The sequence below is a fragment of the Barbus barbus genome (genome assembly GCF_936440315.1).
Source record: "Barbus barbus genome assembly, chromosome: 46".
Classification (NCBI taxonomy): Eukaryota; Metazoa; Chordata; class Actinopteri; order Cypriniformes; family Cyprinidae; genus Barbus; species Barbus barbus.
In genome coordinates, this window is record NC_136724.1 from 19580324 (window position 1) to 19596725 (window position 16402).

Here is a 16402-nt window from a genome sequence, read left to right on the forward strand (position 1 = left end):
CTTTGTATCTGTGTGTAGAGACACTCCCACTAGCTGTGTTTGTCAGAGTAGTTTCCTAATCGACTGCGCATGCGCAGTATACTGTCCGAGGGGCGACGCAACGGCCTGACACCCTCAAAAACGGATCAAAATAGACGCTTTACATTAGATTTTAGGGACTCGCTTGTTATTTCTAACAACATTTCTATCAGAAAGCTTCCCAACATCGAGGAGACTGAAACACCAGGAAAAATAAACCAGACTAAACCGAAACTAGTAACACATTTACGCAGTCGTACACCAACTACTAACGACTCAAGGTAAAGTATTCATACTTTTAATGGCATAAAATCGAAATCCTTACCTTACAGTGTTATTGTAGTTGATGCAATTATTTCCATAGCTATGGAAGTAAAGCGTAACACACGTGTGACCCTGGACCACCAGTCATAAGGGTCAATTTTTTAAAATTGAGACGTGCATCATCTGAAAGCTGAATAAATAAGCTTTAGGATAGGACATTGTTTTTGTTTTGTTATGATAGGACAATAATTTGCTGAGATACAACTATTTTAAAATCTGGAATCAGGGTGCAAAAAAAAAAAAAATATTGAGAAAATCGCATTTAAAGTTGTCCAACTGAAGGCCTTAGCAATGCATATTACTAATCAAAAATGAAGTTTTGATATATTTATGGTAGGAAATTAACAAAATATCTTCACGGAGCATGATCTTTAGTTAATATCCCAATGATTTTTGACATAAAAGAAAAATCGATCATTTTGACCCATATAATGTAATGTTGGCTTTGCTACAAATATACCCGTGCTACTTATGACTGGTTTTGTGGTCCAGGGTCACATATGTTTCATAAATGCAAAAAAAAAACAACAACAGGTTTTTATAGCATGTAGGCTAGATTTATTATTGAATTATTGAATTCTGCTTCTCTCATCTATGTTGATATACTATTGTTGATGTTCTACTACCATTTGATACTACCCTACTTTCAGTATGGGTAAATAACTTCAATAAATGCCATTTCATTTAGTAACCACCTATTAAACGTCTTAGAAATCTATGATCAGTGGTGAGATCTGACATGTTATGACAGCACTGATATTAAGTCAAGTTTTCCATTCAAGAGCCTCCATTGTTCCTCCCACACAGACTCGCACAGTGACTCCTCATTCACCTTCTCTCATGCTCAAGGTTTTTGTTTAAATTACTGTAGCCTACAGCTCATTCTGTTCAAGCACACACACCCTTCTGCACGAAAACACCACCTATCAATCACACTACTATATAATTCACTCTTAAAGTAAGATTATATACTAAAACATTATTTTATTGTGATTATATGCATAGTACAAAGTATAACTGGTTATAGTCCAGGTGATATGTGAAAAAAATGAAATTTGGTACACTTGTATAGTTTGCGGCCCTAAACATTTTCAGAAATCAAAACCATTTTACTTTCCGCCATAACCAAATGATGTATTTTGTGTCATATCTCCTGAACCAAACATGATAACACAGAAAAGGTGATGTCTACCCCTATGTTTTGATGGTCAAGGATTACAATGATATCATACACAACAACATAAACTGTTCAAGTGAAGAGTTAATGGTGAAATCAGCAATGAGCATCACAGTATCACAGCATTTACCAAAGTCCAATCAGGTGAACATTTAATGCTTAATTTAGTGACTTTATGAGAAGGATTACAATGAAATCTCTGAAGATGTAGAATGAAATTTCATGTAAATTTAATTTACAATCACTCTTGTCTATTATGTTGTCCACAAGGGGGAAGCCAGAGTCCTGAATGCGGGCGGGTATATGCAGGTGAACCGCTAATATTTGATGAAACCGGTGGAATAATATTTATGTGCAGGCTGGACGGTGACAAGCATGGGTGGGTTGCAGGTCCAATAACCAAGACTATTTCAACTCAGTCCAGTACACACTGAGCAATGTAGCCAATCACGCTGCCACTGATTGACAGCTGTAGTGATTATATTAAAGGGGGTGCTTTTTGCTTGCTTTCTGTATTTAATCTCTTCAAAATTTGAATTGAAGTTTTAATGAGTTTTTTCTACCTCATGTAGGAGATTGAATGCAGGTGTGGTTCGGGTTGCAGTTTTTATATCAAATGGGTCGGGTATAGGATTAAATTAGTGTTGCTGTCAGATAACGTGTCGGGTGTTCTGTTAATTACTGCAAGTGTTGGATGATCATTTCACCAAAAAGGAAAATGCCTCTCTGTGATGTTACCACAAGGCATCACTTACTTACAGATCTCAGGCTTATGGAGGGGATGTAGATTTGTAAGAGTGAGGAGGAAGTAGGAGGGTGCTGAACCTGTGGCTATTCTGTACGCAGACATCAATGTCTTGAACTTGATGCGAGCCACAACCGGTAGCCAGTGCAGGGAGATAAAGAGAGGTGTGAAGTGGGCCCTTTTGGGTTCATGGGAGACCAGTCATACCACTGCATTCTGAAACATTTGTCGAAGTTTGTTTGCACATGATGGAAGTCCAGCTAGAAGAGCATTGCAATAGTCTGAATGGGCTGATCCTCCTGATTGTGCAATGCAAACATGCATGATCGAGCTGTCTTTACAATAAGGTCCTTGAAGGTCAGTTGGTCACCAAAAAATAATTTTTGATGAACCTAGCATGATGATGAAATCATGCTGTAGAGTCTGAGTGGCAGCGAAAACGAGAAGCTCAGTCTTTGCCAGGCTGAGCTGCAGGTGATGGTCTTTCATCCATGCCGAGATGTTTGTCAGGCAGCCTGAGATCCATGCAGCTACTATTGGATTGTCTGGTTGAAATGAATGATAGAGCTGTGTGTCATCAATGGTAGAATTTTGTTGGAGAAACCATGTGCTTGTATAATGGGTCCCAGTGATGTAGTGTATATGGTGAAGAACTGATCCCCAAGGAAACCCTGTGGCCAGTTGATGTTCTTTGGATAGCTCTCCTCCCCAGGAAACTCTGAAAGACCTACCTGTGTGATAATATTCAATATTCAGATAGATCCAGCAGAATAAGAACTGATGATTTGGAATCAGCTTTCACTATCTGCAGGGCTACAATGACCGACAGCAAAGCAGTCTCAGTTGAATGGTCGCTGCTGAAACCAGATTGGTTAAAGTTCAGGTGGTCATTCTGTGAAAGAAATAATATAACTGTGTCTATAAAGGTGTGAACCAAATGGTCCATACCATTAGAATAACAAAGGAACAGCATTCCTCAGGAACGTCTTGTAGATTGCAGCATCTCCAGCGGGAAGGTCCTAACAGTATTGTTTCTAGCCCTTTTGTCTTCAGGTATACAGTTATATCCCACAGTCAGCACTTTGGGAGAAGCTAGGATTCATACAAGGGTTAAGATTGTTTGAAGGAAGACATGCTAACATCGCTATTGAAGAACTGCTACACTACCATCTTCAATAAATTCTTCTCCCCCAAAAGTTTTGGTCAAGCATACTTAATTATTTATATTAGACAAATCTATTACATTGGTGAGCCACCCAAAAGACTGCTCAGCACAAATACAGTAAAGATGATGATACACAGGGCAGAAGGGGTAGTATGCGTGTTATGTTAAAGCATTGTTGAGAGAGAACAAGAATGTATTGGAAACATACTACCGCCTACCTTACTCTACCTGAGAGGTAAGGAAAAATACACTTACTTGAGATTATATTTTTTTATATCTCTGAAATAAATGATTGTATTCTTGAAAACAATCTTTTATTGTACTATTGAATAGAACATTATTTAGCTGGTGTGTGGTGGGCGTTCTGGCGCAATATGGCTGCTGTCGCATCATGCACAGTTCATTTGTTCACATTAGTTACTAACAATGAAAAATACTTCTGAAAAATGCATTGCACTCAGTTAATGTTACTAATACATTATTCAAATCAAAAGTTGTATCTGCTAAAATTATTTAAAGAACCTGAGATAACATGAACTAAAATTAATGAGATTAATAAGTACTGTAACAAATGTATTGCTCATTTTAGTTAATGCAACTAATAAGTGTTACCATTATTATTACAAAGTTGCAGCAAGAAATATAGTTAAAATTGTATTGTAGGAAAAAATATATAATGTAGAAAAAATAGTCTACATATTGTCTAAATAAAACAGCTCTGCTAATAAATGAGTCTTACAGTGCAACCTTAATATGCTGAATATATTATTCATGTATGTTTCCTACTCAATATACTTTCATACACAACATAATTTAAATGCATGATTTGCCTTATAGAGACTTGAGTAATCTGTGTGAACAGTTATGTTGTAACTAGTTGCAAGTTGACTTAAGATTTGCAAAATAGTGTTGTTTCCAATTGTTAATTTAAATAAAATGGGCTTTGAAAAAAAACAAATAAGCAACATTGTAGAGTACAAATGAGATATGACCTAAATCAGAGTCTGCTATGAATTTATTTGAGCAGAGTGAATGCTAGTCACCATTATTAGTTCTTAATATACAACTATTTAAAATGAAACGACATCAGCAACACTAATTTAATCCATTATTGATTCTAAACTAAACACATTGTCGTTCTTTAGATACAAAACCGGTCTGATTCAATCAGAATGTGTTCTGACAAGTTAGGCTAATTAAACAAATACGTAGCGTGGGAAACTAGAACTTACTCTGGCACAGTGTTTTCAACCAGTACATGTCTAGGTGCTAACAACTAACCCTAAGAAATTAAGTCAATCATATATATATTGCAGTTTGGCCCACAGAGGCCACATCATGCAATGTTATCAAGCACAAAGGGAAATACAGAAACCACTGGATTGTTCCTATGACTATCTACAAGTTTGTGGCATAGAAAATGCTGTTATTTCAAAAGCTTTCAGTTCTCATGGCACATTCACCAAGTTTCCATGTAATGTTTCCGTGTAAACAGATCGGTCCAATGGCAACGTCGTGTGTAACCAAGGTGGAGCTGACAGTCTCCTGTGAAAACCTGCTGGACAAGGATGTGGGGTCCAAATCTGACCCGCTGTGTGTCCTGCTCATGAACACATCAGGAAACCAGTGGTTTGAGGTCAGGTCACGTGTTGTGCAAGTAGTTCAAATATCTATGTGAATGCTTAGGCATATTTAGCAATCTGAATGTTTTGTTTCATAGGTCGATCGCACTGAGAGGGTTAAGAACTGCTTAAGCCCAAAATTTGCCAAGAAGTTTGTTGTCGATTACTACTTTGAGGTTGTTCAGAAACTCAGATTCGGCCTTTACGATATTGACAATAAAAGCGTCGATTTGAGCGATGACGACTTCCTGGGAGAGTTCGAGTGCTCGTTGGGTCAGGTGAGACAACCAAAGATCCTAAACAGCCATGTTTTGAAGTCAATTTTCCTCCGTGACATTGTCTGATGTGTTTTTTTATTTTATTTCTACATAGATTGTTTCCAGTAGTAAGCTGACGAGACCTTTGGTGCTGAAGAACAAGAAACCTGCAGGAAAGGGAACGATTACGGTGAATGTCCATGATATTTCATTATGTTTACTCTAGATGTGGTTGCTAGAGAACAATATTTTTCCATAAAGTTGTTGTGACATAAAGAACATCAGCTTATTGTGGATATAATTGATGGTGGACTGTTTTAATTTATAATACAGATACCAAGGCTGCATTTATTTAGTCAAAAAATACAGTAAAATCAGTAATATTAAGAAATATTATTACAATTTAAAATAACTGCTTTTTTCAGCATCCTTACTTCAGTCCTTAGTGCACATGATCTTTCAGAAATCATTCTTTCTAATATGCTAATTTGCTGCTTAAGCAACATTTATTATTATTAATATTCAAAAAACAGTTGTGCTAGTTAATATTTTTGTTGAAACAGAGATGCAATTTTTTTCAGGATTCTTTGATGACTAGATTAAAAAAACATTTATTTTGAAATAGAAATATTTAAAAACGCCTACTGTCACTTTTTTATCAATTTAATATGTACTTACTCAATAAAACAGTTGCAACATATACAAACAGCAAATATTTGTGTGTTTATATTCACTTCAGATCAGTGCAGAGGAAATCAAGGACAGCAGAGTTGTGAATTTTGAGATGGAGGCCAGAAAACTGGACAATAAGGTAAGACATGAGACGTGAGTTTGTGAATTTGCTGTAAACTGTAAAATGCATTCAGTGTCTAAATGTGAGTTTATTTGCAGGATTACTTTGGAAAATCAGACCCCTACCTGGAATTTTACAGGCAGACGGAAACAGGCTGGCAGCTTGCTCACAGGACTGAGGTGCGTTGTTGTGTTGTGTGTTTATATGTAGATGTGGAGTATTAACCCTCTGAGTGGTTGTTGTTAATGTTTATTGTGAATGTTAATGCTTATCTTTCATACCAGGTGGTGAAGAATAACTTGAATCCTTGCTGGAGGCCTTTTAAAATCCCTCTACGGTCTCTCTGTGCAGGAGAAATGGAGAAACCAATCAAGGTAGAGTCTGCTTTTGCTGGTTGCGAATTAAAATTACATTAAAAAACTCTCTTGCTAACATAAGTGTCATGGATTAACCATCCGTAATTGACTGATGAGGCTGTAAAACTCTGGCTTTGCTTTGGCTTGCCAGTCAGAGGGTGTTTGGTGGCTTACAATCAGTGTTCATGACTTTGTGATTTTTCTTGGAAAAGCATCTTAAAGGGAAACTGACTGTCGGGAAAAGAGCAGGTATTTTTCATCAGAACGGCTGTTTCATTTATAAATGTGTGTGTCACTGAATAGCTGCTGGTTTGCCCTTCATAGATCAGTATAGAGCTATTCTGTCCAACTGTTGTTTCCTGAATGACGTCATTTCAACCCTTTTCATGTGTCGAAGTCTTTAGCTAGTTGGGTCGTTCTCAGGAAACAGTGGCGTTTGAATCTGTGAAGTTTAAAACCTTACAATTTCATTTGAAAGGTTAAATCTGAACTTTAAAGGAACCATAACCAAATAGTTTCAGATTGTTGTGAAAATAAAGAATGAAATGTGAAATAAAAAGGCTAAAGGGGAAATAATGGTGTTGAACACAAATTGGGGGGACTTTCTGTCCAGCCCCATTATTTTGGATAAAGCCATGTGGGGAAAAAAGCATGTATAAGCAGTAAAAGCATGATGTATCTAGAATTCAAATATTTCAATTCTTATAAATTGTTGAAATGTAATAATGATGAAAGTGGCATGCAAATTTGCCAGTTAATTTAATAGAATATATAAAAATTAATGCTGCCAAACGATTAATCGCATCCAAAATGAAAGTTTTTGTTTACATAATGTGTGTGTGCTGTGTATATTTATTATGTATATAGAAATACACACACATGCATGTATATATTTAAGAAAAATATGTTAAGTTTATACATTTAAAATATTTATATATAATATAAATTATATAAATATAAACATATACATGTAAATATTTTCAAAATATATACTGTATGTGTGTGTATTTATATTTATATATATATATATATATATATATATACATAATAAATATACACAGTACACACACATATTATGTAAACAAAAACTTTTATTTTGGATGCGATTAATCGCATTTAATCTTTTGATAGCATTAATAAAAATTTAACATAAACATATAAATTATGTTATTAAAATAATAATTAAAAATAAATAAATAGTAATTTTTGAATTTACTATAATTCATTGTAATTAATTTTTATTTTATTTTAAATGATATATTTTTATTTATTGTATTACATATTAAACAGAGTTATTGTAAATCAAATAAATAACTAAGCTCAGAATACTGTTAATTACTGTATTTCAGTAATGTCATGGAGTACAAATTTATTATTCCATAAAGATTTAAATGTAATTATTTAGAGTTTAGAATACTGTTAATTACTGTATTTCAAATAATTCTATTTTCTCAGAAAGACTCGCTGTCCTAGTGAAGGATTCAGAGAACACACTGCTGCTAGAATATTCTTTGACCTGTTTCTTCATATACTGTATCTAACCTTATGGAACGTGGCAGGGCGTCCAACATCTTTCATCTGTTCATTCATTTAGAGATATCCTGTTTGGTGTGCTGTTCTGGTGGTGTCTTACTAATTTTTGAATGAAGAGACCAGTAGACCTGTGCTATGGTTCTTCATTTGATGGACTTTTTGCATGATCTCTCTAAATTCTCCTCCAATCTCATTTTACCCTCCAATCTTATTCACTTCAGATCATTTCATGCTGTATTTTCAATCCTCTTTAGATTGAATGTTACGATTATGACAACGATGGATCTCATGATTTGATAGGAAATTTTGAGACCAATATGAAGCGTCTGCAAGAGGGGTCCCGCAGCGCTCCGGTGAGATGACCCTCTAAGCACTTTTGATTTCATTACCTGATGAATGTGTCAATGTTTCTGAACTAAAGAAGCTGATTTGTGTCCTGCAGGCTGAGTTTGAGTGCATAAACAGTAAAAAGAAACAGAAGAAGAAAAATTATAAGAACTCTGGAGTCGTGAGTGTGAAAGTTTGTCAGGTACTGTCACATAAACACACTTTATTCTCAACATTTAGTATTAAACCCAATGCAAACATTTCTAGACATGATTGTGTTTGCTGTCTCAGATTACCAGGGAATACACCTTTCTGGACTACATCATGGGAGGCTGCCAGATAAATTTCACTGTAAGTCATTAACTATTTTTAATTTTTTTTCCACACAAAAAGAATAAAAGTAAATATCCATCCATCCATCCAGTGCCTTGCAAAAGTATTCATACACATTTTATGTGGCAGCCTTATGTTAAACTGCTTTAAATTACTTTTCTATACTCCATACACTAGATTGACAGAGCAAAAACAGAACTGTCACAGATTCGTAAATTTATTTAATATAAAAAACTGAAATAAGTACATTGCATAAGTATTCATACCCTGAACTAAATATTTAGCTGAAGCACCTTTACAGTCTCAAGTCTTTTTTTTTTGATGCGACAAGCTTTGCTCATTAGCATTTGGCAGTTATCTGCCATTCTTCACACCTCTTCACCTCTCAAGCTTTGTCAGGTTGGATGGGGCAGATGCACATTTTCAGGTTTCTCCAGAAATATTTGATTGGGTTCAAGCTCAGGCTGTGACTGGGCCACTCAAAGACATTCACAGAGTTGTCTATAATTGACTCTTGCTGTGTGTTTAGGGTCATTGTCCTGTTGGAAGGTAAACCTTCTGCCCAGTCTGAGGTTCTGAATGCTCTGGACTAGGTTTTCATTAAGGCTATCTCAATATTTTGGTGCATTAAGCTTTTCTTCTACTCTGAGTCTCTGAGGCTGCTACCTAGGGCTGCGACGGTCGCCGTGACAACCGTGCACTTGACGTCACGCACTCTATAACAAGCATAATACAAAGTTTTGTATAAAAGTGTAATAATAGTAGCAGTTGCAAATTGTTTTATTTAGACTATGCCTGCTAATTCACAAATGACCTCAGGCGCTATACACGGCGTTTCCTTTAGATTGGCAGGTTTTAGCGAAGGAAAATACAGTTTATTCTGCATTCAGCAAATTTATTCAGGACGCGTCCGGGAAAAATGGCACGTATGGTCACCCTACAGAAACAGATATATGCCAAATCTAGAATATTATTTAGGTTTAAGTCAATCATGAGGAATTCTGAATGCTTTATAACCCTTGACAAATGTGAATATAATGTGTATATAATATTATGCATAGGCCTACTGAGTTCATAGAAAGTGTGGCCATGATTAGATCAGTTAAGTTTATCTATGTAATGCAAATCATGGGATTTAGGCAATTCCTATGTCATTTCCGTGTAATAGTTCCGACAATAGTTATTTTTTTTTATCAACAGCACTCAGTAGGAGCATAAATTGAACCACAAAAGTTGTTTGCACCGCGCTCTTTCGTCACTTGATCTTTCAGTGCGTTGATCCATTAAATCACTTATTATACAAAACCATGATCCGCACTCACATGAAATAGTCTTTTCTTTTCGTTTTATTCAACTATTATACTTATATTCAATTACTATTTATTTTTAACTATAATAACCAACATTCAAATGAAAAACGAGTTGCCTATGCAAACATGTAAATTGCACATAATGCCGTTTTTGAATTTACTTCTAAATTATACAATTACCATTTGTTGTCGAAATATAATCATTTACTCAGTGGCTGCCATAACTTGTTTCGTAAAAGGTTTATTTAAACACATCACTAACAGGTAACAAGTCAAATATAATTAAGTATATAGTCTAATATTTCTCAAAATGCTCTTCTCTAGACTTAATTTCTGTATTTGTTTGTTTATCGCAATAATGTTGATGTATTATGTATCTATAAAATAAATAAATTCCTTCATGTTGGAGCATAGTCAATAATAGCCAATAATAAATACATTTTTATATTTTAATATAAATAATTTTTATATTATTATTTAGGATTTTGTTTGCATATATTATGTCTCTATTAATTAAATTCATTTATGTTGGAACAATATTTTATAATATATATATTATAAAAATAATATGAATGTATTATTTATAAAAACAACAATAATAAAATGCATTTTTAGATTTTAATGTAAATGATATATTTATTATTTTAGTTATGATATATAAAAAGACAGACATACATAGAATTATACTGCTTATATTATGTCTCTATGAATTATATTTCTTCATGTTGAAGCATGGTTACTCATGTGCTTCACATCTTTCTTCTCTTCCAGGTGGGCATAGACTTTACAGGGTCAAATGGTAACCCCAAGTCACCTGATTCTTTACATTACATCAGTCCTCAAGGTGTGAATGAATATCTCTCAGCAATCTGGTCAGTTGGCCTCGTGGTCCAGGACTATGACAGGTACAAGTACACCAGCAATATATATTTATTCACGATACTATCAAATAAAAAAAATACCGATCTAATTCTTTCTTTAATATCCTCCAGTGACAAAATGTTTCCTGCGTTTGGATTTGGCGCCCAGATTCCACCTTCATGGCAGGTAAATGAAATGAAATTATGTAATTTAGTTTTTTACTTGTTGGACCCCAGGAAGAATAGCCACTACCTTCGTAGTGGCTAATGGGGATCCAAATAAACAAACAAATATCTGCTGTTGTTACTGTGACAATCTCCCAAAAGCCTCAGTTTACTATTGTTGTTTTTTCCAGGTGTCTCATGAGTTTCCTCTCAACTTCAATCCCGCAAATCCATTCTGTGCAGGTATATTACAATATCAGTCTTTCAACCCCTGCACGGAAATTATGTGTATAAACAGGAAGTTGTATTTCTCTTCGTATAGGTGTGGAGGGTGTGGTGGAGGCCTACAGGATGTGCCTTCCTCAGGTCAAACTTTGCGGGCCTACGAACTTCGCTCCCATTATTAACCACATGGCTCGTTTTGCACAGCAGGCTTTACAGCAGAACACAGCGTCGGTGAGATTCAACCCAAACCCAAATATTTTACACACTGAGGCTGTATGTCTTCCTGACTCCGCCCCCTATCTGTTTCAGCAATACTTTGTGCTGCTGATCATCACAGACGGAGTGATCACGGACATGGACCAGACGCGTGGAGCAATAGTCGCCGCCTCCCGCTTGCCCATGTCAATCATCATTGTGGGCGTAGGCAAAGCCGACTTCACAGATATGGAGATTCTGGACGGAGATGACGGGCGCCTGAAGTCTATCACAGGAGAACCGGCCGTACGCGACATTGTGCAGTTTGTGCCTTTCAGAAAGTTCCAGAACGTGAGTGAAAAACCAGTCCGAGGAGTTTAGTACACAGCTAATTTGGGCTTGCTCATGCTTTGGCTTTTTCCTTTATGGGGCCTATCTCTTCTAGCTCTAGGTGCTTTCTAAAATCTTAATTTGCTTTCTATTATTTAGTTTTTCTGCATACTGTAGTAGTTTTACAGCCATTTTGAGGAAAAAAAAGCCTAAGAACTAATTGGAGTATCATTCATGTTTGTTTATGTGTTTATTTTCATTGATATAAACATATATGAGGGCTATATGTTTATTTCAAACATTTTATTTGCATGTTCATGGAGGTCAAAAAAATTGGGGATGGGGATTGCAATTATTGATTTAGTTTAGTTCAAATCCTCTTAACAATTAGGTTCCTTAACAGTTCATTTGATGATTCTTTTAGTTCTTTTGAGGAAAGAATGTTTATATTTTTCTGTATATATATATATATATATATATATATACCGGTATATAATACCTATAACTTTTGGAAAGTTTCTGGGAGTTTACCAGAAATCTTCCACCCCATAGCAACCATTCTTGCAGAAAGTATCACGGCCTGAATGAATGAAATTGTGTTTTAAGAGTAGCATAGATATAATTGTGTGTTACATAACACATTCAAACAAAAGATGAGGGAACAAATTTCATTCATTCATTAGATGTGAATAAGCAATCAGTAACCACTAATTTCCATCTCACGAATAAATGTATATAGTGATTGAAAAGTGATTGATTCACTAAGAACCTGCTCATGGGAGTCATTTATTTAGATTACACTGGTCACGCTTTGTTTTTGAATCACTTAAAAATAATCAGCTTATAACAGTCATTTGTTCGTGAATCGTTTTGTTTATACTGGTCACACTGTACGTTTTTCATTCATTTTAAAATAACCATCTTGTAAGAGTCATTTGTTCAGGAATTATTTGGATTACGCTGGTCACGCTGTATGTTTCTGATTCACCAAAAATGACCAGTTCCAGAGTCATTTGTTTGGGAATCAGAGTCCACCTGTTGCTCTGATGATTGGTGCTATAGATTTGGTTGCAGCGTTAACGGTGTTCAACACGCATCTGCGAGTAAAGGGCGTACATTTATGTGAACTCTAACATAGTTATCTTTATAGTTATCGCACTTGCTGTGAATGAGCCTTAATGAACATGCGAAATCTCTTAACAAACCAAACGTCATTTTATTCTCTTATTTTTTTATTTTTATGGGACAATTTCCCAACCCTTTTCAGAATTGTTTATGCCAGTAGACACTAAAACAACTCAAACTTATATTTATAATGTTTTAGTCCCATATATCTACCACGTTATGGCTTGTAGCGTCTCAACTGTGCCTTTGTGTCCATTTCAGGCGCCCAGGGAAATGCTTGTCCAATGTGTACTGGCAGAATTAGAATCAGAATGAGCTTTATTGGCCAAGTATGTTTACACATACAAGGAATTTGTTGTAGTGACAGAAGCTCCACAGTGCAACAGAAAGACAGCAACAGGACAGGACACAGATTACCACAACAAGTCACATCCTACTTCAAATATATAAACCTGGCACCTCCGCATGAGCCAAAACAATCATAGACATGAACATGTAGGGTTGTCTTCTTTATCTGCACCCTCTGTCATGTGCCTGTCTGGATGATTTAATGCACATTACCGCTTCACAAAGCATTCAGCTGTCACAGCAGTCATATTCATCTGTTTTATTGGAGGTAGCTATCATTTTTGCAGGATTAGTAGTCATGGATGCCATATCTGCCATAAAATGGCATCACAAACTGAGGTAAAGGAAGATGTTGAATGGTGTTGAAACTCAAAACGGGGTTTTTCTAAAGCATGATGAATTTATGCTGCCTTTGTCATATCTGAATTATGAAACTGAAGTCCTTGGACTCTAAAAGTATTTGTTTCTGTGGCAACGCTCATAATAGGACAAATGGATCCATTTCTGTTTAGTCAGTGGCTAGCTAGCTTTTATTTATACAATATTAAACCATATTTTGGTTTATTGGTTTAATAGTGTTAATTCTTCGAGTTATTGATTTAAATTATTTTTGACTATTACTAAAAGTAAAACTATTAAAAATTGTTAATTGAAATTAGGCTGAAATAGAAATTTTAGATTTAAAAAAAATGAAATTTTGCAATGGCAACTACCTAAAATAAATGCTAGTTACTAAAACTGAAATAAAAATAAATGAAATTTAAATAAAAAAATATATATTAAAAATGATGAGTGCATAAAGAAATATTAAAAATAAAAGCTAATTCAAAATATTAATATGTAAATATAAATATAAAAAACACCGTATGATATAAATATAATATTATATAGATAATAAAACTGCTACTGTCCCAAACCATAACTTTGTCTAATAACTTATTATGCATCATTTGTGCTTTGGTATATTTTATTATTATAAATAATTTTATGAGTATAATGTATAGTTATATAATGTATATGATTTAAATTATATAATCTAGATTATTATTATAAATGTTATATTATCTAAAAATTATAGTCAGGCCAACATAACTGCTAAAAACTGTCATTTGTCACAATGATCAAGTGGAAGACATCCAAATGTTCAAAACATATAGCATATATTACATTGTCAAAACTGGTCAAAATTTACAGTAGGGCATAAAAATGATAAAAAGTGCATAACAGAAATACTAAAACTAAAATTAACATGAAAAGTAAAAATATTAATACATACTATATAAATATACTATATAAATAATAAAATTGCTAATGTCCCAAACCATAACAGTCTAAAAACTTATTATAAATTTTTTTTTTGCTATGATACATAGTATCATTATTATTATTTTTATAAATTATTTTATAATTATATGAATATTATATAATGTATAAGATATAAATTATATAAACTATATTATTATAAATTATATTATCTAAAAATTATAGGTAATAAAACTGTTAAAACTCTTTTTCACAGTGATCAAGTGTTCTAGTCCCAAATGTTCATAATATTCTAATAGTATAATATTAGCTGATGATATGACATGATCGCAGAATACGGTTTATGTTGTCTTGTAACTAACACTATGATGCTTAACCTCTCTCGCCATCTCCAACCTTCTTCTGCTGCTCAAAGTCAGAAATATGTTGCCTAACCTTTTCTCTCTCTCTGTAGTCTCCTAAAGAGGAGCTGGCTAAGTGTGTTCTGGCGGAGGTTCCTGGTCAGGTCGTCACTTTCTTTAACATGATGAAGCTCCTGCCTCCGAAGTCAAACGCTCCAGTGGAGGCTCCAAAAGGACCGACACAGAACTGAAGGACCTGTTAACTTCCTTCATACCGCATACAGCTCCACAACTGGACATCGTCAACCTGCTTATCTAGGTTTAGTCCTTCTTAAAGCGATATACCACTAGATGCATGTGGTTTGTTCTGGTTTAAATTTCAGTTATTCATTTTTTTACTTTTTAAAAATAATTTTATATGTATTTACATGTTTTTTTCTGCCAAATGACCTTGCAATGGTCTATTATAGAGCTTGTTTGGACTCAAGTATCCTACTCTAAATGACCAGTTATTGAAAAAAAAAATTTGAGAGGGAGCATTTTTTTTTTCTCCAGTGTCATTCCCGCTAACTACTTCGGAAATTGTTTACAGTCAGCGTTATCTCATTAACTTTTAATGTCATTATCATTTTTTACATCTTATATTTTTATATCTATATATGTTTTTTTTAATCCGTGCCTCACAAAGCCATTTCTTCATATATCTAATGCATTATTTCAAATTGATCACATTGATGTGTCTGATCGTTTGCAGTTCCTATCCACTTTATTCTTCAATGCGCAAGTAAGCCTATGGGTGAGACTTCTGGTTCATTAGCTGCTGTGGGGAAATAACGAGAATAAAAAAGTGCAGTAAATGGTAAAACTGCTCTACGAATCAGTGTGCTCATAATTATGATAATGCATTATAATAAGGTAATGAGCTGTTTTGTACAGCTAAAAATAGCTGAAAGCGGATGGCACCGGAAGCCACTCCCATAAAAATGGCAAATGGCTGCGCTTGCTTTTACAACAAGAATAAGGTGGATAAAAAAAATTGTGCATTATGTTTGATTTAATTCTTTGGAAATCATGTGGCAACTTTTTACATTGCCAAGTTTTATTTTTGATCATAATGCACATAAAGCTGAAGGCACTGAGGAATGGTGCTCAGATCTCAGTCTGTACAGTTGAAAGCCATTGATACTGACGTCTGGATGGGTCAGTCATCCTGTTATGTGCCTGAATGCACTATGCATAAATACAGTAGTAATAATAATATGCAAAGGTAATCAGCTTTTTGGATCAGTATTAACTGTTAACTGATGCAAATTAAGCTTAGTTTGTTTTACATTTAATCAAAATGTCTGTAACAGCTCGTTGAGAGGAATATCTTAAATGCAAATTAAATAAAACTATTTTTGTTTCATAAGATACAGTATCATAATAATGTAATGTGTCTGCTCAGCAGTTGCTGATATGTCTTGCATCTGAGTGCCTGTAGCATGCCTTGTTTCACATATAATAAATAAAACACCAAAAAGTGGATTGTTTATTTTTTATTTTTTGCAATGTTAAGATGCAATAAATGAAGATGACAATGAAACTACT

General features: G+C 34.5%; 1 protein-coding gene across 1 annotated transcript; it reads left to right on the top strand.

The window, feature by feature from the left end:
- The first annotated feature begins 41 nt into the window (after nucleotides 1-41).
- Nucleotides 42-16399, top strand: LOC306864733 (copine-3-like). Its single transcript, XM_079408932.1, has 16 exons — nucleotides 42-299; nucleotides 4925-5065; nucleotides 5150-5329; nucleotides 5424-5498; nucleotides 6048-6119; nucleotides 6200-6280; nucleotides 6386-6475; nucleotides 8245-8343; nucleotides 8433-8519; nucleotides 8609-8668; nucleotides 10732-10865; nucleotides 10953-11007; nucleotides 11177-11228; nucleotides 11308-11441; nucleotides 11520-11756; nucleotides 14926-16399. Exons 2-16 carry the CDS (start codon nucleotides 4934-4936, stop codon nucleotides 15061-15063), a joined length of 1626 nt encoding a protein of 541 aa, XP_079265058.1. The 5' UTR covers nucleotides 42-299; nucleotides 4925-4933; the 3' UTR covers nucleotides 15064-16399.
- Nucleotides 16400-16402: the final 3 nt, after the last annotated feature.